Source organism: Taudactylus pleione, unplaced genomic scaffold, assembly GCF_031769625.1.
Source record: "Taudactylus pleione unplaced genomic scaffold, aTauple2 ptg000845l, whole genome shotgun sequence".
NCBI lineage: Eukaryota > Metazoa > Chordata > Amphibia > Anura > Myobatrachidae > Taudactylus > Taudactylus pleione.
The window spans coordinates 4,648,190-4,670,974 of NW_028285247.1; the positions used below are offsets into that span (position 1 = coordinate 4,648,190).

General features: G+C 47.7%; 1 protein-coding gene across 3 annotated transcripts in view; it reads right to left on the reverse strand.

Moving 5' to 3' along the window:
• The window catches only part of SLC35E2B (solute carrier family 35 member E2B), a 102,709-nt gene that overhangs the window by 30,303 nt on the left and 49,621 nt on the right, over positions 1-22,785 (reverse strand). For all 3 annotated transcript variants that reach the window (XM_088458695.1, XM_088458693.1, XM_088458694.1), the window contains exons 3-5: positions 14,602-14,737; positions 13,433-13,560; positions 2,805-2,925 (exon numbers count right to left, since the gene is read on the reverse strand). In XM_088458695.1, the coding sequence (XP_088314821.1) occupies positions 2,805-2,925; positions 13,433-13,560; positions 14,602-14,737 (385 nt within the window). The remainder of the gene's footprint in view (positions 1-2,804; positions 2,926-13,432; positions 13,561-14,601; positions 14,738-22,785) is intronic.

Sequence of the window (22,785 nt, forward strand, 5' to 3'; positions counted from 1 at the left end):
GAGCGGGGCTTAGGTAATCGGTGGATGCGATCGATCAATAAGTCGCGAACCTCTGCAGATGGCAATAACTTCTGGAAGATGTTCAAAGCGAAGTCCTGAAGTTCTGGATTTGATATCTATCCGGGATGCCTCTAATTTTAACGTTGTTCCTCCTAGATCTATCCTCCAAATCCGCCAATTTGTTTTTGACAGCTGTCAACTCCGTAAGGACCGAGTTAAGGGAGGTTAAAAGATCATTATGCGAGGAGACTAGTTCTTGCATCTTAGGGCCTGATTCAGACCCACTCGCGAGCGGCTGTCCGCTCGCAAGTGGGTCGATGGTGTGCACTGCGCATGACGGAGGGAGCTCTGTCGTGCGCATGCGCGAGACGCGACAAGCGAAGGACTTTCCTTCGCTCGTAGTGTCTGATCAAAGGGGGCGTGCTGTCGATGTTGATTGACAGCACGCCCCCTTTGGTGGGCGTGCCTGCCAGACGGAGGCGTTCCCAAGGGAACGCCTACCGTCTGAAGCCGGCCCCACTGACATCACTAGTGATGTCAGTGGGAGTGATCTTGGCTCCGATAGAGCCAAAATCACTCCTGGCCTTGCGGTTGAGAAACTCAACCGCAGGCTTCTGCTCGCACTGGCGATGGTCGCAATGGTCAAGACCATCGCGACCATCATCCTGCACGCTCGTATATGCTGTGGGTGGTGACCCACAGCTATACGAGCATCCAGGAGGACGCTCCATATTTATGGAGGTGGGCCCTGATTCAGAGCGAGCGCTCTGGTCAGAGCGTCCGGCTCTGAATCAGGCCCTTAGTCTCCAAGTGGTTCGTGCGGTCCCAAATACCGGTCACTTCACTGGTGAGTTGTTTAATAGACACTTGAAAGTCAGAGGTAAGGTCCGTATGAAATGCCTGAAGCATTTGATGGAGAGTGCGGACAGTAAGCGGAGCATCAGCAGAAAGATCAAGGTTAACATCAGGGGAAACCTTGGTTGTCAGCGGAGATTTCCCAGCAGAGAATGAATAGGTAGTTTTCTGTGCTACAAATTTAATAGGAGGTGCGAGAGTAGACAACTTGCTTCTTTTGTTGGGCATACTGTCGTCTTCGTATAACGAATAGGATGAGTCAAATGGTTACTGTTGCTGTCAATGTAATATTAGGTAAATATGGGCTGTGGAGGTCTCATAGGGATGAGTGATGGAAATCACTGAAAAGACATGGCAGCAATGGATGCTACTATCCTGCTGATAGGAAGGTGTTGAGGGGTAAAATATTCATCCAATAGCAGGAATGTAGTATTGAAGTGGATATGGCATGTAAATTGTACATTAGGGTGTTAGGAGCAGAGCAAACTGTAAGCCTGTATATTGTAGATATGGGGCCCTGATCCAAAATGGCGCCTGTGACTTCCCCAATGGTGTCTGTATCTAACCTGGTGGTCAGCAGCCCTGGGGAGGGAGAGGTCCGGTACAGCAGGTGAAACCAGGAGCGATGTTTTCAGGTGTGCTGTGCGGCGCCCGCAGCAGTGACGTCACGCGGGCCCCCGCCGGAGCTCCAAACTCAAGCCCGCGGCGTCCGGTAGGCAGAGAAGCCGCAGGACTCTTGCAGACGCTGAGGCCACAGGAGGGATGGAAGGCCATGCAAGAGAGCGTCAGGCACCGCCGGGCGGATCGCAGAAGAGGCAGCAACCGCGGCGGCAAGTCCCGCGGGTGCCCGTCCGGCTTCAGGACAGGAAGTAGGCCTGAAAGCGCCGGAGGCCCCAAGAGACTCGGGGATTGCAGGTAAGTGAGCGGAGGGGAAAGCAGGCACCCCTAGGAAGTTGATGGTGGTCGCAGGCTCCCAATAGCCAGCAAAACAGGCTCCCGACACCACTATATTACAGGAGCACCTCCAGAGCACGTCCGTGCCAGCCAGCAGTCAGGCCATGCCCCCGAATCAGTGGCTCTTTAATGAGTGCAGTTACAAGTCATTAAATTGAGAAAAAAAATGGTGACTGTATATAAGAGAGTGTAATCAGAATTTTCATTAGCATTTATAGTGCATGGTGGACCTATCATTTAAAGGTTTGCACTGATATAAAGCCAAAAAGTTGTTTATTTAATTTAAATCCCAATACATTACCCCCTTGTCAGAATTCTAGAGAACAGAAACCACCCGCTACCCAAATTAACAACTATAACAGCCTATCATCTGCAGCATTCCCTTCACCTACCACGTACGTCATAGACAACTAGCAATCAGCTCTTCTGAGCAGCTGGTCCTGCATAAATTCTACAAACAATGACAGATTATTATATTAAACCTAAGTGAAAAGTGGACTTAAGCTTTAACAAGATAGTAGGGGTTTAGTATGGGATCCAAGCGGTCAGAATCCCGACAAGGTTAGGATACAGACACTTGTGGTCAGTATCCTAAGCCTCCCCCACTCCCTACCCCTTCCCGATGCCTGAACCTAACCTCCCTCCCTAGTGCCTAAACCTAACCTCCCCCTTCCTGCACCCTAAACTTAACCCTCCTCCCTTAGTGCCTAACCTTAACCGCGGTACTTACCGTCGCGATGCCGGGCCCGAGATTCTGACAGGTTTTGGGATTCCCGACTGTTGGGATATTGCCCGGATCCCGGATAGTAGGATGTTTCCGGCATTACTGTCACTGAGAGCTGCCTCAATTATCACAGTCTACAACAACTAGACATCTTTCTAAGTTAAATCAACACAAGGGGGTGACAACTATGTACAAGGAATTTGAAGCTCAATGCTGAAAGTAGAATGGCAATTATTGTACTCGGCCCAACTCCAGAACACAGTTGTCTTACCAGTCCATGATGTTTGTGGATAACGCTGCAGAAAAGCCAAGTATATTAAAACTGATCTCAGTTGCAGTGCAAAGGGCAAGCCCGCACATCACTGGCAGGAGGGACAGGTTCACCATCATTCCTAAAAGAGACATTATATTAGCAAGAAGGAGCAGTACTCTGTTTTCATCTCACATCTAGACCAACTTTTACACACAGCTATACAATCAAAGTTTCGTTACAAAGCTAGTGGAGCACACTTCTAATGTGTGCTTAGATGTGCTTTATGGACTGCGAAATACAAATTGCATATGAAAGAGAGCTTTGAAGTGAACCTATTTATGTGTACATCATGCATCTCATTATAAGCAGTGTGTGTATGTTTGTGTCTTTATTCAGAGTAACAAAAGATTCCTGTGGGTTCCGTTTCACCTACACCTCCATCGGGTCCAAAGTAAAGAAAGATTCTATTCCATATACACACACAGTCAATGTGTTATATGAAAATCAACATCACATGTTGTTCCGTTTAGGGCACTGCACACTCTTCATTTTTACAACATTTCTCACTCTTAAGGCAGGGATGGGGGAACCTTTTTTTTGCCATTTTGATATATTTAACATTATTCGCAGGCCTTTACAGGTCACGCCCCTTCCATGTGACATCACACGGCGGCGGGGCCACAATCTCAGGTGATTACAGCAGTGCCTGGAGCATCCTGTGTGACAGTCTGAAGCATCCTAAGGACGCTCCAGGCAGCACTGCTGCATAAATTCTGGCTGCAGGGTGCCATTCTAGGCACCCTGCTAGCTAGATGGGGCTAACAGAAAAAAATATGAGATATGGTAAGAACTTACCCTTGTTATCTCTATTTCTACGAAGTCCATAGGGTTCCACAGGATACCTTGGGGTATAGGTGTGACGTCAGTCATCGGGCACCATAGAGTTAAGTTTCAGCCTCCCAGGATGCACTAGGGTCCCCCTCCTATACCCCGCCCCCGAGCCAAGGCATCTCAGTTAGTTACCAAGCCATAGGCCGGAGGAGGAGAAGGAAGAGAGAGAAGAAAGATCTGGACACATACAAGAATCACATTCTCACCAGAGGGAGACGGAAAAACCGGTGACCAGAGTAAAGCCCATCTGCAGCACAGGTGCGACAGGGCGGGAGTCCTGTGGAACCCTATGGACTTCGTAGAAAGAGAGATAACAAGGGTAAGCTCTTACCATATCTCATATTTTCTACTTCAGGGTCCATAGGGTATCCACAGGATACCTTGGGGATGTCCCAAAGCAGTATCCTTCAAGGGTGGGGACGCTCCTGTGCTGAAAGGAGAATTCGCTGCCCGAAGGAAGCATCCTGAGAGGCGAAGGTATCAAACCTGTAATACCTCACGAAGGTATGGACAGAGGACCACGTAGCAGCCTTGCAGATCTGTACTGCAGAGGCCCCACGTCGAACTGCCCACGAAGGACCAACAGACCTAGTGGAATGAGCCTTCACAGAAGGAGGAACCGGCAGGCCTTCATGAAGATAAGCTTCAGAAATAGCCATACGGATCCGGGCTGCCAAAGTTTGCTTTGAAGCAGGCCAACCCTTTTTACGGAAGCCATAGAGGACAAACAAGGCGTCCGACTTCCTAAACGAAGAAGTGCGGTCAATATACGTCCGTAAGGCCCGCACCACATCCAAAGTGGCCTCACCCACTGAAAGACCGGGTGAGTTAAAACCTGGAACAACTATTTCCTCGTTAACATGAAACTGGGAAACAACTTTGGGAAGAAAATCAGGACGAGTGCGTAGCACTGCCCTGTTCCCATGAAAAATTAAGAAAGGGGGTCTACAAGAGAGCCCCTAAATCAGAAACACGTCTGGCCGAAGCTATGGCCAGAAGGAAAACAGTCTTAGCTGTAAGCCATTTAAGATCCACTGAGCCCAGTGGTTCAAACGGCGGTCCTTGGAGAGCTCTCAGGCCCACAGCCAGGTCCCAAGGCGCAACGGGTGGGACAAAAGGCGGCTGTATTCGCAGAACGCCCTGCATAAAGGTGCGTACATCAGGGATTGTAGCAATCCTACGGTGAAACCAGACAGACAGTGCAGAAAACTGCACCTTCAAAGAAGCAAGGCGAAGCCCGTGGTCTAGTCCCGCTTGTAGGAAGGCGAGTACACGAGATACACGAAACTCCCGCGGTGCATAACCTCTCGGTCGACACCACTGGAAGAACGTATGTCACACACGATGGTATATTCTTGCGGAAGACGCTTTCTGAGCTCTTAACATGGTTCGCACCACCGAGCTTGAAAACCCCCTGGACCTTAACATGGCCGTCAAAGACAGCCGAGTCAGGTCCGGGTGAAGACAAGGACCCTGTGACAGAAGGTCCGGTCGGAGCGGTAAGCGCAGAGGATTGTCCATGGACAGACTCTGAAGGTCTGAGAACCAGTGCCGTCTGGGCCATGCGGGAGCTATCAACAGGAGCGTCCCTCCTTCCTGTTTGAATTTCCGGATTACCCGTGGAAGAAGGGAAACCGGAGGAAAGAGGTAAGCAAACCGGAACGTCCACCGGACGGACAGAGCATCCACCAGAGACGCCTTTTCGTCTCTTGTGCGAGACCCGTACACCGGCAACTTGTTGTTGTGCCGGGACGCCATGAGGTCGATCTCTGGAAGACCCCACCTGTCTACCAGTAGTTGAAAAACGTCCGGATGCAGGGACCATTCCCCTGGATGCACGTCCTGGCAACTGAGAAAGTCCGCCTCCCAGTTTAGCACTCCCGGGATGAAGACAGCCGATATGGCCGGAAGATTGCACTCCGCCCATACCAGGATCCGAGACACCTCTACGAGAGCCGCCCGACTTCGGGTTCCTCCTTGCCGGTTTATGTAGGCCACGGTGGTAGCATTGTCTGACTGGACCTGCACTGGGTGACCTTGGAGAACACGATGTGCTTGCTGGAGAGCATTGAAAACCGCTCGGAGCTCCAAGATGTTTATTGGAAGCTCTGCTTCTGCCAGAGTCCACCTGCCCCGGAACAAGTGTGGACCCGAGACCGCTCCCCAGCCCCGAAGACTGGCGTCCGTTGTAAACAGGACCCAATTCGCCACCCAGAACGGACGACCCTTGTTGAGATGGGTCGTCTGCAACCACCAGGCTAGAGACAGGCGAACCTCCGGAGTGAGCACCAACGTCTGGGACTTCAGACTCTGAGGCAGTCCATTCCATTTGGACAGGATCAGGTGCTGCAGAGGTCTGGAGTGAAACTGGGCATATTCCACCATGTCGAATACCGACACCATGGAGCCCAGTAACCTCATAGCCGAGTGCAGAGGCACCCGGCGGCTCTGCAGACAACTGCGCACCCTCGACTGCAAAGCAGAGATCTTTTCCGCCGTTGAGACAGGATCAGGGTGGACTTCTGCCAGTTTATCAACCAGCCGTGCCATTGCAGTAGCGCAATGGTCAGGTCCAAGTGGCGCAGAAGGAGCTCCGGAGATCCTGCCACTAAGAGAAGGTCGTCCAAGTACTGCAACATGTGGACTCCCTGCAGCCGCAGGGACGCCGCCATGACCGCCATCACCTTGGTGAAAACACGGGGTGCTGTCGCCAGGCCAAAAGGTAACGCCCGGAACTGAAAGTGGTCGCTGCGGATTGCAAATTTGAGGAACTGCTGATGGCACAAAAGAATAGGGACATGCAGGTAAGCGTCCTGTATGTCCAATGACACCATGTAGTCCCCAGGTTCCAGCGCCAGAATAATGGACCGAAGGGTCTCCATCCGAAACTTCGGCACCCGCAAAGACTTGTTGAGAGCCTTGAGGTTGAGAATCGGACGAAACGACCCATTGGGTTTCTGCACCAAAAAGAGATTGGAATAGAAACCCTGGCCCCTCTGGGATAATGGAACAGGCACTTTAACTCCAGCCTGAAGCATAGTGTGCAAGACCTTCCGCAGCTCCGTGACTTTGTTCCAGGCTGATGGTAGACCCGTGGTGAAGAATCGAGCCGGGGGGTCGGTGCCGGAAGGAGAGGGCATACCCGTGTGAGACCACCTCGAGAACCCAAGTGTCCGTCGTGCTGACCGACCAACACCGGGCAAACTGCAGCAGACGACCTCCTACTTTGGGATCCCTCAAAGGGAGGCCCGGACCGTCAGGCCGCAGGCTTGTCATCTGACTTAGGGGCTGGACGTCTGGTACTCCAGGCCTGCTTCCGGGGGCTTGGCCGATTTCTTGGGACCAGCCTGTCGGGGAAAGGACTGTGCCTTAGGCCTACCCTGGGCCCTATAAGTCCGAAAGGACGACTTACCGTAAACGGAAGGGACTGCAGCAGACGGGAGACATGCCGATTTGGCTGCAGCCAGCGTGGCTACAATTTTATCCAGGTCCGGACCAAAGAGAACTTCTGCATTAAAAGGCAACGCTTCCAAACCCTTTTTGGAATCCGCGTCCGCCTTCCAAGATTGCAACCACAATGTGCGACGAGCAGCCACAGCTGCCGAAGAAATTCGAGACGCCAGGGTACTAATATCCAAAGCAGCTTCGTTGATATAAGTGGCCGAATCCCGGAGATTGCCAATCAACTCCGTCTGCTCAGCCGAACAGTCGGAATCGAAGGACGCCTCCAACGTATCAGCCCAGCGCTCCATAGCTCTAGCAACCCAGCAAATGGCCATAGCTGGCCGCGCTGCCCCCCCCCGCAAGGGAATAGACGGACTTCAGGCAGATCTCCACCTTGCGGTCCATAGCATCCTTAAGGGAGGACATGGATGGTATGGGTAATGTGGCACTACGGACAAGACGCGTCACATGAGAATCCACCTGTGGAGGGGACTCCCACTTGGCAAAATAATTGTCCGCAAACGGATACGCCACCGCTAAACGCCTTTGAGGCTGATATCGTTTGCCTGGCTGTTTCCACGCTTCCTCTAGATGGTCAACTAATTGCGCCGAAAGAGGAAATACTGTGTTATCTCCTTTAATGTCCTTAAAAAAGGCGTATTTGGACTTTGATACCGGAGGCTCCTCCTCCTCAATAACTAAAGCAGTACGGACTGCACGATTAAGGCCAGATATATACACCTTAGACTTAGTGTCCGACTGTTTAGGACGGGGAGGTTCCTGGTCAGAAAGATCCAGAATCTCCCCATCGTTGGACGTCCCGGCGTCATCCTCATAAGGAGCAGACAGACGCCACCGGCCGCTTATGAGGCCGCATCACAGACTCCCCTTGCAACACTTCTGACAACTGCTGTACAAAGCTTGTTAACGAATTAACCCATGCAGGCTCCTGAGAGACCTGCGGAGGGGAAACAGGGAGACTGTGGGGTACCATTAGTTGTCTCGGGAACCCCTGCATGGGTGACGACACCACTGACTGCTGGGACAAACCCATTTGAGTGAAGGCAGGCTGCGGAGCTAACTGGCCCACGAGGGTTGTAAGCGCTTTGGCAAAACAAGCCCAGGGCGGCTCCTGTACCGGAGCTGTGACCGTAATCGGTCGCGTCAACGAATAACAGCGTCGACAAAGTCCGTCCGCACTACCGTCCCCCTCCGCTATAGGTACCTTGCATGTAGTACATAAAAGCTGGAGAGGAAAGTCACTTTCAGACATAATGGTAGGTATGTGACCCTTCTCACTGATACACGTTAGTATAGTGTGAGACCACCCTGCAAGTACCGCACCGCAAGGGCTTTAGCAGAAAGAACAGGGACAGTGAAATGCTGACAGGTAGAAAATGAAAGTACAGGCAGCAGACGCTAGCATAGGTCACATACAATCCAAAGAAATCAATTCCTGCACTATCAGCGCTGATCCTCAACTACACAGACTGAGAGCCTGGTAGGACACAGCGCTGCATACACAGACCTGAACCAGACGGAGGAGAGGTATGCAGGGGGACCCAGACCGCGATTCCACCGCTTCTAAGCTTCCAGCAGCGTTCACCATGTGCTTTAGAAGATGGCCACCGAGGAGCATAGAGGAGGCCGGCCTGGGGGAGGATCGCTGCCACAGGGCCAGTCGGCGTGTGCAGAGAGGGCTGTGTGCAGCGGGGGAGGCGCCGGCTGTGAGACAGGGAAGGCGCACTCCCCTGGCATGCATTTAACCCCTGGGATGCCGCAGCGCTACCGCTCTGACGCGGTCCTGCTGTCCCAGGGGGGTGGTGGAAGCGCAGGTTAGAACCTGGCTCCACGCTGCAGCCAGTCCCCAGGGAGCCCCCTGCCTGGCGACTCTGGACCATGTATCAGCGGGGACCCACCGCGGGACCCCGCTGCTTACCTTGCTGTCCCCCTTGATTCCGGCCATGGTCTTGAACATCTGGGGTCACCGCTAGCTGTGACCCCAGATGCCTACCAGCATCCCCGGATCAGTACCGGCGTTCTGGTACCGGCGGGGGTGTAGGGAAGACAGCATGGACGTCAGGACTGACTGTCCATGCTGTACTTCCAGATGTGCAGCCACAGCTGCATTGAAGAAACTTCAGGGGCTCTTCATGGCCCCCCTCTAACAGGTGCATCCGACTCCGGCCGGGCACCAAACTAAACTGAGATGCCTTGGCTCGGGGGCGGGGTATAGGAGGGGGACCCTAGTGCATCCTGGGAGGATGAAAACTTAACTCTATGGTGCCCGATGCCTGACGTCATCACCTATACCCCAAAGTATCCTGTGGACACCCTATGGACCCTGAAGTAAAAAGCTCAGAGGGCCAGACCAAATAATTCCCAGTGCCTTATACGGCCCCCATCCCTGTCTTTAGGGGACATTATAATGATTTTCAAAATGTAAACATTTACTGTAGTTATGGAGTTCCTGAACCTCTCATTAACTATGACATTAACGTAATGTTCTGGGCCAAAATTTATTTTCCATACGATAAGTTTTATTTTAAAGTCCCATTTGAGTGCTTTCTTTTCTAAATACTTCTCTCTCTCCCCCTCTCAGCCACTCCATACATATACATACATATATATATATATCTCCACCCACAGTTCCTGAACCTATTTCTCCGGAAAAATAGTCCGGTGAATATATTATATATACATATGTGTATATTTTAGGTATTTTACTGTACAGTTTCCCCTACCTGCCACACTGAAGGTGCCCTGTAAAACATTTTGATGTAGCAGCACTTGGTGACTGTAGGATGTGGCTGGTAATGTATAGAACAGTCGACTTTTAATTATGCTGATGTGTCACTATAGCCTGTTTCCCTGTCATTCCCTGGCTCCATTTCTTGATGAGAACAGCAATTTAAAAGTAGGTAATTATGGGTGTGCGAATTGCTAACTTCCTTTTTGGTACAGCAGACATGGGAATACTGGACCTCTTGATGGCTATTTTCACCATCTAAATGGTTCATTCTTGGTTTCATCTAATTAGCACTAGTACAACTGTATATTAAATTACCATTTGGCCTCAGTATGTTGGATATAACTGCAGGATCTGTGAAAAAAAAAACAAGCCCATTGCTGTCCAATAGTGTTCTATGATGCTTCGTAAACGGGAGGTAGTCAGAATCCCGGCAGAGGAGATGCAGACAGTCAAAACGCCAAAATCCAGATAACTGTCGGGATCCCAGCTCCGGAATCCCGACCGCCGGCACCCCAAAAGGTAAGTATCAGGGGTTAGGGGGAGGGATATGTTTAGGCACTAGGGGGCGCGCGCATCGCTAGTCGTTTTTAACCTTTTACTGCCCGATTTGCGGGAGATTACCAAGCGAAGGAGCGATAACGACCGTCGTTATCGCTAGGTATAATCGCCTAGTGGATGGGCAGCTTAAGCCAGGGCTCGACAAATTTTTGTCAAATCTAGAAGCCATCTTAAAAGTTTAGAAGCCAGACCATCGTCCATTACCAAAATATATGAAAGTTTGTATAGACCACCACACGTGCCCTTTCAGTGCCCCTCAACCTCCCCACATACAATCAAATCGCCACACATGCCTCTTTAATGGTCATCAGATTCTGCAACATGCCCATACCAGCCCCTGTAATAGTCCCCCCAGTAGTAAGCCCCCTGTAATAGTGATCCCAGTACTAAGCCCCCTCTAATGGTGCCGCGCGTACTCAAAAAAAAAAAAAAGAAGAAAAAAGTGCTTACCTTAAGCCCGGTGTACGCTGCTCTTCGGAACTATGGAAGAGTCGTTATGAGGTCTCTCCCATAGTGCCCGTGGGGGGAGCCGGACGCTGGAGCTCAGGAGTGAGCTCCGGCTGCCGTTGCGGGGAGTCGGCGGGCACCTGGCAAATGGAGCCTCTATGCGGCGGGGGGTGGAAGTCGCCAGGACTAAAATCTTAGTCGCCATGACGAACGGGATTTGTCGAGCCCTGGTGTAAGCGACCTGTAGATGTAGAAAAGCAAGTCAGTGGTATTCACAAAAGGTATGTCCTTATTCTGGTCAAAAGGCATTTCCTCCAATATATCTATCTCTCAAAAACTGCTCATTTTATTTGTGACCTCAGCAAAATGCAAAGCCTGAATGGGTTGGTACCATAGACATGGCTGTACCGATCTGCTAAATCAATTCCAATCAGAGAGCATATGGGCCAATGTTTATAGGACTACAGAATAAAAAGAGCCAAGTAGAAGTTTGGAGACAATGGGCCTGATTCAGTACAGATTGCAACTGCAATTACGCACACAATCGGCCGATTGTTGCGTTCTGCACATGTATCACAGTGTGCGAACATTCCAGAGCGATCGGGACTGCGATCGCAGTGACTACGCAGACCCATCGCAGAGTGCTTGACCATTTGGGGGTGGTGACGGGGGGTTGGTTGGCGAAACGTAGGCGTGCTAGTGCGTTTGGAAGGACTGCCCCTTGAAAATCAAAGACTTTATAGTTTTCCATCCTAGCATGCATGTGTGGCTGGAGGCCGGCCCCACGTGTCTAATGGCGGCCGCGGCACTGAAGGGGTTAACCCCCATGCTGCGCGCCATTGTTAAAGGACAAAAAGGCGCCAGGCGCCCATTGTAAATGTATACTCTGCGCTACGCGCTGAGTGTTAATAAGTGTGTTTTTAATGTTTTATATGTCGCGGCCAGGACCCACTGCACTGAGAGAGAGTGGCTGCACGCTTGGAGACAGGGAGAGCCAGCTCCCACTGCGACCAGCGCTGAAACAGTTAAAAGTTCCAGGACACAGAACTGTGTAATAGCACACTGCACATGGTTTATAATAAACTGTATTAAAGTATATATGTATTGCTGTAATGCACTGCAGCTGATCTGCAATGCATTAGTGCATGAAGCAGAGTATATTTAATAGAAAATGCACTTCTTGAATATGCCTGTACAAAACATGACAAGCTTGTGACTGCAGAAACTAGATGCTGATTGTGATTTCGTAGCAGGAGGTCTGATGAATAGGAAGACCTGTTGTGGTCAGTGAACTCTGGCTGGAAGGGTTCTGTTTGAAGGTGTGAATAGTGGCATATGGCCAAACCCTTCAGTTACAACACTTCCTTTGAAAAGACAATTTGTTTGTTTTTCAGAACCTTTTGGATGTCACTGAATGTTTTAAGGTTGGGAATGCCAAACCGATTGATACTTCCATTTGGAAGGATGAATGTCATTTACTATTTCCTGTGAAATGTTATATCAACATTTTAGGAGACAGTTATTACTATATGATAAATCAGTTTTGTGTTTAGGTTTGGGTGACTCCTTTGAAATTTAATATGTTGTTAAATTATATTTTCTGAGGAATCATGATTGGTTGAGAGGAACACAGGGCGGATTTGCCCCCCTGTGATGTTGTGTATAAGAATGATATAAAAAGAGGGACTGTGAGCCCTGTATGTGTACAACCCTGTAACTTCTTTGAGAACTGCTTGATGAAATTTCTTGTATGCGATGTACCCCTTCATCCGGAAGGACGAGTCTTCTTCAAGACTTTGAGCAATAAACATCTTGCCTGACTTCAAATTGTATCTCAATCCTGCGACCATCAGAATTGCGCCAAACGCTATTCCGTTCTCTGGCTGGTCTGGGTAAGAGCTCCATGTTCAACCCCTCTGCCAAGCTACCGTGCAGACCTGGTCCATTGCGAGGGATCAGGAGGAATCAGCCAACACCAATCAGGGGGTGTGGCCGCAGCTACTCAAACGCATATGCAGCAGAAGCGGTTCCAGGTGCTGAGGTAGGGGCCTGAGGGTAACGTAAAAAGCGGTTCCAAACGCCGATGGTAGAGTGTGGTGGCAGCATAGTTACACGCCCACGGCGCAGTGGGCGGAGTCAGTGACAGGAGGTCACTGACGGTGATTGGGATTCCGAAAGCGCTAACCCGTGACAAGGGCCGGCCTAGACGAAAGGTGTCTGGTCACAGTATATAATGAAGTCTATACTGGCAGATGTTTGTGTCTAGAATAAACACCAGTAACAAAGAAATAAAGTTCCTATTGTAATAGCTACAAGGCTGCATAGGTCTGTGCACTCTGTATACTCAGGAATAGGGATTCAGGAACTTTGTAACTTAATTTTTAATGTAATTCCCGCTACAGACATCTACACCTTGGAAAGACTTCCAAACATTAAAAATTACTATAAATCACTTATTACAGTACACAAACAAAACAGAGTACTAAAGCTGCTTACAATCCAAAACCAGGTGAAGAGGGGCATGGAACTGAAAGCACAGCCAGCGAATACTCACCAGTGTACTCTCCCAATATGAGTCTGGACATAATGACTGTAAAAATAGGTGCTGAGCTTTTAACAGTTTCTGCAAAAGATACGGCCACATTTTTCAAGCTGACCAGCCCAAGAACCACAGTGGAGAACCTGGAAAGTAACAAATACTTCAGAGAAACCACAAATGATCAGCAATTTAAAGAACAGTTATCTCAAATATCCTCTACAATATGCAATACATCTTCATTACCCTACAATATGAACAACAAGTAAACATTTAATAAAACATGCCTGTAGGATCTTTGCTCTACACCCGTACATCGGTAATATTTGTTTCTAATGGCCAATTTAGAGCGTTGTCTAATACCACGTTACTGAATGATGATCAAAGGGACTCTATAACAGCGGCAAGTCACTTCTCTAGGAACAAATGAAAACGAAGGTATGTGCTCTTGTTAAGTGCTTCATGTCTCCGTGATGTCACTAGCCCGAAACAAATGGACAGTCTGTAGTCTCACATAAAAATTATCTGCTCCCAATGATTCAGAGAGTTAAATGTGTTTCACAGGCAATTAAAGGAATGTTCATAATATTTACATTACATGTTTCCCTGGGGAAGATTAATTACCTTTACAGCTGCATATTTTCTCAAAGGAGTTTGACTTTGTTAAACAGATGCTGAAAATTACTTTATGAAAAAAAAATAGCTGTCAATGTACAATACAAATGTGCCCTTATAAAATCCACAGCAGAAGTGACAATGGCTAAATGGGTCCCATATTATAGCCACTAATTTGGGGGTTTTGAATGGCCGCCTATGTTTTACTGAAGCTAAAGAAGGCAGAACAGTGGACAGGTATATGCTCAGGAGACTATGCATTTATTATAAGAAATAGCATACCATCTACATTGAAACAGAAGGACATTAAGTCACCAGAGGTGCTTTCAGCTCAGTGCCATTACATAGGCAATGAACCACACTGTGTCATCTCATAGGCTTATATATTTCACAGTACAGGGTGTAGAATATCACACCTACACCTAGAAACCTAGAGCTCTGCATGTTTATTAGCTTTAGCGAATGTCATACTGTTTGGTAATTTGAAGCAAACCAAAATATAATGTATAGAATTACACCAATAGTCCCACCAGCGACCACTTTATCCTCACAAGGTTAATAGCTAAAATTACCTCATGATTCCCACAAACAGCATTATCATGATGAAGTTTGGAGGGTAACTGAGGCGTGTTTTGTGCTGGTACAGACAGCAGGGAATGAACATCTTGATGCAGCCAATAAAAGTGGTGGTCAACATTTGGACAGCACCTAAAATAAGAGGGGGCACATAAACAAAGGTAAATTATCATGAACAGTTATCAGCTTCCCTGGGAACCCCACAATCTCAGCTCTTCCAATAAACCACTGGCTTTCATTCATGGACAGCGTTCTAATCTCCCCTGTGCTGGAGAGACCCACTGAGCGCCAAAACTGGTCAGCAAAGATCCTCTGTGTATACGCACAAGTGCTGGGATCATATGAATTATAACAAACATAAGGAAAGTCTTTTTTATAGAGACGATGGTGACTTGGGCACAATACTATTTAAAAAGTGTCAAAACCATTCAGTGTCGCATTTTTAAAAACTGCCCAACAGTTACACTAAAAGTACACATCTCCTATGCCCTGTGGAAGCAGTCATTTTGATGGACAGTTAAGCAAAATTAAGTCTGGCAAATCACCAGGAACCAGCAACATCACTGAAGCATATAGCCAATGATTCAGAATGGGCTAGCCAACAAAATGGCTGCCCCCACATATGTCCAGTTCACAAGTAATTTTGATTCTCTGCATATCAATTTAGATGGGAACAATTTAGCATTTGGTTGACCAAGTTAAACAAAGCCACAGTAATGCCCTAGTGTCTTGTTTAGCAATATAATGGAAAAAGCATTGAACAAGCTTCTCTCAGACATGGATGTAGTCCCCCCTTTGCCGTGGACAATGAGTGGGACTCATCATCTGCATACATCCTTAGCTACTTGCCTTGCACAGTCACATCTCATGGGACCTCTGACAAGCAGGCTTTTAGAAACATGGTCACATCTCATTTTTTGGATATTTTTTTTTTTCTAAATTCTGTGTGGATTCTTTATGTATACACTGGCAATGGCTTTCAATTGCTATAAGAATTAATGCACATGCATATGCACTTCATTAGAAATATAGAATTTTGTTAAAATCTCTGCACTCACTTTTTGCATGTGTCGCTTTTTTCTAGTTCTGTGTGGATTCTTTGTACCCATGTTATGTATATGCATACATGTTGCATTTTTTTTCTAATTTTGTGTGGATTCTTAATTTACTTACGGGCAATACAATTTTATTGTTACAAGAATTAAACACACACCTATTGGAAAGATATCATTGTATCAAAACCTCTGCACTCATACAGTCAGGTGCATAAATATTGGGACATTGACAGCATTTTCAGATTTTGGCCTCTATTTACCACCACAATGGCTTTGAAATGAAACAAACAAGATGTGCTTTAACTGCAGACTTTCAGATGTTGTAATCGTGCAGTCTTTTGCCTGTCTTCTAGTGGATGGGCAGCATTACAATTGTTTGGCTAGATTTTCGTCATGCTTTGGTGATTAAAACATCGCCAAATATTTCACATGCTTGCTTTGGATCTGAGCCGATTACATCTCAGATGTTTTGAATAGATTACTGATACCCACTCTCTATGTGGATAAGTAACAAGATCAACATCTGCCAATCATAATGTAATAAGTTTTTAATCTTACTATTGTTGGACTCAGATTGTTAGAAATTTGACTACTTGCTACAGCATTCTACTATGGGTTTGTTTTAATGATTATTATTAAAAGCCAAGTTTTAGTACCGGTATCATGTGGGTAGGGCGAGTGCCCCAACTAGTACCCCTTTTCCAAACCAGTCAGACCCCTTTCCACTGCCGTTCACACTGCACACGGGTGCAGTGCCGCAGCTTGGAGATGACATCTGCATGATTACAATGACATAATCGGGCAGTCGTTTTCATGTCTGCTAGTGGATGGGCACCTTAAGGACTGGCAGCTGTGTCTAATTAATTAGGGAGAAAATACCACCCAATTTTGAAATCAGATTAATGGTGGGTACACACTTGCACAATATTAGCCCTATTTGGGAAAATTGGAATGACAAAATCGGGCATATCGTGCAGTGTGAATGCCCGACTGCATGGGTCTCATGCAATGTCGTATAATTGGCTGTGCAGCACAGCCAATCACACAGTATCGCATGTGAAGCTATATACATATTAATTAAGGACAGGACAGTGATCGTTCCGTGGTTCCTTAAATCTTTTAAGTGTGTACCGTCAATCTATTTTGTAGCGGGACGAAGGGAAATAGTCCCCTCCATCAACACGACTGAGCTTTCAGAAGTTTCTGATGATTACTACTGTATTACATCACAAACAGAACATTTAGGGCAATATTCAATTAGCATCGAAAAGCAGTTTTCTGTGAAAAGTTTCTGCCAATGACGTCATTTCGCCAGGTGAAAACTTATCCCCGTATTCAATTCCAAAGACTTTTCGCAGATGATATTATAGAATGATTTATATTAGGGGTGAGCGGGTTCGGATTTCTGAAACCCGAACCCCCCCGATCCGAGTCAGGCTCGACTTTTCCCGCCTGACTCGGATCTGAAATCGAGGCAAAACGTCATCATCCCGCCTTCCGGGTCTCGCGGGTTTTGGATCCTATATAAAAAGGTACCCGCGTCGGTGCCATTTTCTCACTCGGCTGTGGACAGTGAAGAGGGAGGGTGGGAGTTAGGGCTGGCTGGGCTGTGTAGTGTAGTGTAGTGTAGTGTAGTGTTGTGCTGCGCTGCTGTTGTCCATAGGGGCTGTGTCCACTACTTCAAAGTCCATAGGGGCTGGCTGGACTGTGTTGTGCAGTCAGTTGTCCATAGGGGCTGTGTCCACTCCAAAGTCCTGTGCAGTGTCCCAGTCCTAAAGGGGTGCTGTAGTGTTGTCCAGGGGGTGCTCTGTCCGTCAGGGGTGCTCCCCCCAAGTGCTAAAAAAAATATATTTTTTTGTGTTTGTGAATTGTGTGCACTGTGGCTGCACGTGCATTAACAAAAGTAGTGCCAAGCGTGCGCCTGTGTCCCATAAATAAAGGGCTGGCTGGATTGACCGCTAAAGGGTGCTGTAACCTCCAAAGGGCACTCCAAACAAAATAAAAAAATATTTTCTGTGTTTGTGAGCGCCTTAGCCGCACGTATATATCAATATAACATAAATGGAGGACCAAACTTTCTCAGATAAAAATAAAATAGGGAAAGATCAAGAACCACTTCCTCCTAGTGCTGAAGCTGCTGCCACTAGTCATGACATAGACGATAACATGCCATCAACGTCGTCTGCCAAGGCCGATGCCCAATGTCATAGTAGAGGGCACATACAATCCCAAATGACAAAGTTCAGGAAAATGACCTTGAAAAAAACATTTAAATCAGCTGAAGAGAAACGTAAACTTGCCAATATGCCATTTACGACACGGAGTGGCAAGGAATGGCTAAGGTCTTTCCCTATGTTCATGACTAGTGGTTCAGCTTCACATGACGATGGAAGCCCTCCTCCCACAAAAAAAAAAAATCAAACGAGTTAAGCTGGGAAAAGCACAGCGAAGAACTGTGCTTTCTAAGAAGATATCACAAATCCCCAAGGAGAGTCCAAGTGTGGTGGTGGTTGCGATGCCTGACCTTCCCAGCACTGGACGGGAAGAGGTGGCTCTTTCCACCATTTGCACGCCCCCTGCAAGTGCTGAAAGGAGCACCCACAGTCCACTTGCTGATATGCAAATTGAAGATGTCACTGTTGAAGTACAACAGGATGAGGATACTGGTGTAGCTGGTGATGAGGAGGAAGTTGGCGAGGAGGATTCTGATGGTGATGTGGTTTGTTTAAATCAGGCTCCGGGGGAGACAGTTGTTGTCCGTGGGATGAAAGAGCCCATCACGGTCATGCCAGGGCAGAAGACCAAACATTCCACCTCTTTGGTCTGGCAATATTTCTATCCAAATCCGGACAACAACTGTCTTGCCATATGTAAAGGTGTAAAGTAGGGGTAGGGACGTTAACCACCTAGGAACATCCTCCCTTATACGGCACCTGCAGCGCGTTCATAAAAAGTTACTGTCAAGTTCAGAAACTTTGGCTAAGACCGTAAGCAGTCCAGGGACACCTAAATCCCGTTGTCCTGTTGTATCCAAGCGCCTGCAAACCACACCGTCAACTCCCTCCTCGTCAATTTCCTCCTTAGTCAGGATCGGAAGTAGTCCTGCAGGCCATGTCACTGGCATGACTGACTCTCCTATCCGGGATTCCTCCGGAGGATCCTGCATTGCTACGTCTCCTGCTGCTGCTGCTGCTGTTGCTGCTGCTGGGAGTCGTTCATCATCCCATAGAGGAAGTAGGAACACCACTACTTTTAGTAAACAATTGACCCTCCAACAGTCCTTAGCGAGGAGGATGAAGTACGACAGCAGTCAGCCTGAAGCAAAACGTATAACTGAGGCCTTGACTGCTATGTTGGTGTTAGACGTGCGTCCGGTATCCGCCATTAGTGCAGTGGGATTTAGACAATTGATGGAGGTAGTGTGTTCCCGGTTCCAAATCCCGTCTAGATTCCACTTCGCTAGGCAGGCAATACCGAGACTGTACAGAAATGTCAGAAAAAGTGTCCTCAGTGTCCTGAAAAATGCTGTTGTACCCAATGTCCACTTAACCACGGACATGTGGACAAGTGGAATAGGGCAGACTAAGGACTATATGACTGTGACAGCCCATTGGGTAGATGTATCACCTTACGCAGCAACAGCAGCAGCGTCACCAGTAGCAGCATCTCAGAAATGCCAGCTCGTTCCAAGGCAGGCTACGCTGTGTATCACCGGTTTCAGTAAGAGGCACACCGCCGACAACCTCTTACAGAAACTGAGGGAAATCATCGCCCAGTGGCTTACCCCACTTAGGACTCGCCTGGGGATTTGTGATATCTGACAACGCCACCAATATTGTGCGGGCATTACATCTGGGCAAATTCCAGCACGTCCCATGTTTTGCTCACACAATAAACTTGGTGGTGCAGAATTTACTGAAAAGCGACAGGGGCGTGCAGGAGACGCTTTGGGTGGCCCGAAAAACTTCTGGCCACTTTTGCCATTCAGCGACTGCGTGCCGAAGACTGGAGCGCCGGCAAACACTCTTGAACCTGCCCCGCCATCATCTGAAGCAAGAGGTTGTGACGCGGTGGAACTCAACCCTCTATATGCTTCAGAGGATGGAGGAGCAGCAAAAGGCCATTCAAGCCTATACATCCACCTATGACATGGGCAAAGGAGGGGGTATGCACCTGACTCAAGCGCAGTGGAGAATGATTTCCGTGTTGTGCAAGGTTCTCCAGCCCTTCGAACTTGCCACACGTGAAGTCAGTTCAGACACTGCCAGCTTGAGTCAGGTCATTCCCCTCATCAGGTTTTTGTAGAAGCAGCTGGAGAAAGTGAAGGAAGAGCTAAGACGGAGCGATTCCGCTCGGCATGTGGGACTTGTGGATGAAGCCCTTCATTCGCTTTGCCAGGATTCCAGGGTGGTCAATCTGTTGAAATCAGACCACTACATTTTGGCCACCGTGCTCGATCCTAGGTTTAAAGCCTATGTGGTGTCTCTCTTTCCGGCCGACACAAGCCTGCAGAGGTGCAAAGACCTGCTGGTGAACACACTGTCAGCTGAAGCAGAACGTGACACGTCAATAGCTCCTTCTTCATTTTCTCCCGCAACTGGGGCTGCCAGGAAAAAACGTAGGTATCCTAAGCAACCCGCTGGCGGTGATGCAGGGCAGGCAGGACCAAGTTTGGACATCTGGTCCGGACTGAAGGACCTGGCAACAATTTCTGACATGTCTACTGTCACTACATATGATACTGTCACCATTGACAGAATGGTGGAGGATTACATCGGTGACAGCATCCAAGTAGGCATGTCAGACAGTCCATACCTGTACTGGCAGGAAAAAGAGGCAATTTGGAGGCCCCTGTACAAACTGGCTCTGTTTTACCTGAGTTGCCCCCCCTCCAGTGTGTACTCCGAAAGAGTGTTTAGTGCAGCCGGGAACCTTGTCAGCGAAAGGCGTAGGAGGTTGCTTCCACAAAATGTGGAGAAGATGATGTTAATAAAAATGAATTATCAACTCTTCCAGGGAGACCAGCCTCCAGAACGTACAGAGGAACCTGTGGTGGTGGTTTCCAGTGGGGACGAGTTCATACTCTGTGAGGATGAGGATGTACACAACACTGAAGAGGGTGAGGAATCGGTGGATGAGGACGACATCTTGCCTCCGTAGAGCCAGTTTGTGCAGGGACAGATTAATTGCCAGCTTGTTTTGTGGGGGCCCAAACGAACCAATCATTTCAGCCACAGTTGTGTGGCAGACCCTGGCGCTGAAATTATTGGTTTGTTAAAGTGTGCATGTCCTGTTTATACAACATAAGGGTGGCCCAAGGACAATTCCATCTTGCACCTCTTTTTTTCCTTTGCATTATGTACAGTTGGGGCCTAGTTTTTCAAACTGCCATCCTGTCTGCCACTGCAGTATCACTCCTAGATGGGTCACGTGTTTGTGCCGCCCACTCGTGTCGCTTAGCATAGTCATCCAGCTACCTCGGTGCAGCCTTTTGGACATAAAAACACTATTGTGAGGTGTGAGGTGTTCAGAATAGACTGGAAATGAGTGGAAATTAAGGTTATTGAGGTTAATAATAGCATAGGAGCAGAAAAACCAACACATTCTCTGATTTTAGCTGTTTTTATGCTTTTTTAAAAAAAAAATACAGATCCAAAACACAAAACCCAGAACCCAAAACACGGAAGGGTGGTTTTGGCAAAACCAATCCAGATCCAAAACACGAAGAAAGATCCAGATCCAAAACACGAAAAGTGGCCGGTGCACACCCCTAATTTATATGCATGCCAGGCTATCAGTCCATTACCACCAGGAATTTAATTTTTACCCATGGGGTAATTTACTCCTGTTCCCTGACCACCGTTATAAAATATAAATGGTGATCTAGTCTAGATTTTAATTCACATATATTGGCGCACTCTGTAAAACAATGGCTTAAAAGGTGCCTACACACTATGCGATGTGCTCACGATTCGATATCGTGTCCGATTTCCCTTGAACTCTCATCGGCAGTCGTGGGAACGATTTGGTGTAAAAACTGTCCAAATTGACAGACGATCTCATGGTCTATCATGCACCATGTCCGATGTCCAAATCGTGAGATTGTACACAATAAATCGTTAGCTTACCAAACACATCACAATGATTTGCCAGATTTCAAATAAATGTAAATAATGGACGGGCTTAAGTAGGGGGTATATAAAGCAGGCGCCATTTTATGTCTGTGCACTTCTGCTCTGTGACTAGTGAGGCTTGGTGTATACCTGCTGAACGCTGTACATTGCTATTGTGCTGTGCTTTGTTTTGCCTGGCTCAACAAAGTGTGTTTTTTTTGCTGCATTCTATGCTGATGGATCACTATCGGTATAGAGTTATGCTTCCCTATGCTGGGGTTAAGGTGACGAAGGAGAGGCCCCTGCAAAGGAGGAGAGCATGCTGGACCAAGGAGTGACTGCTGCAGAGGGATACTCGCTCACATGTCCCTGTAGATGGAGATTCGGGAAAACAATCCGGACGACTATAGCAACTTCCTGCGCATGGATGATGCCACTTTCCAAGAGTTGCTGCATCTGGTGACCCCCTATATCCAGAAGCAGGATACGAAGCTGCGGAGGGCTATCCCTGCTGAGGAGAGACTGGTGGCTACCCTGAGGTACCTGGCTACAGAAAGGTAACTGGAAGACCTGAAGTTTGGGACCCTTACATCCCCTCAGGCTTTGTGAGTCATCATTCCGGAGACCTGCAAGGCTATAGGGAAAGTGCTGCAGTACCAGTTTTGTAAGGTAAGAAAAAAAAAAAAAACACAACACACTACACATTTGTTTTTTTGAGAAAGAAAAAAAAGATTATTTTTTTTGTGTTTTATTTGGAAATGTAGAAAAGTACTGTATAAAACAGGTTAAAACAGTGTTACATTTTCTGCAAATATGGCTGCAAGTGATAAAACTGTCTTTATGACAACAGTACAAACATGGAATAAAAAACTTTGCAATTTTGTATTTTAAAAAAGGCTCCTATATGCCTTTATAATGTTAAACTGCATTAAATCACCAAATTTTATCAGTCCCAATACCTAGACTGTTCTATGGTATACAGTGGGTCAGATGTCGGATTGAATAGGCCAAT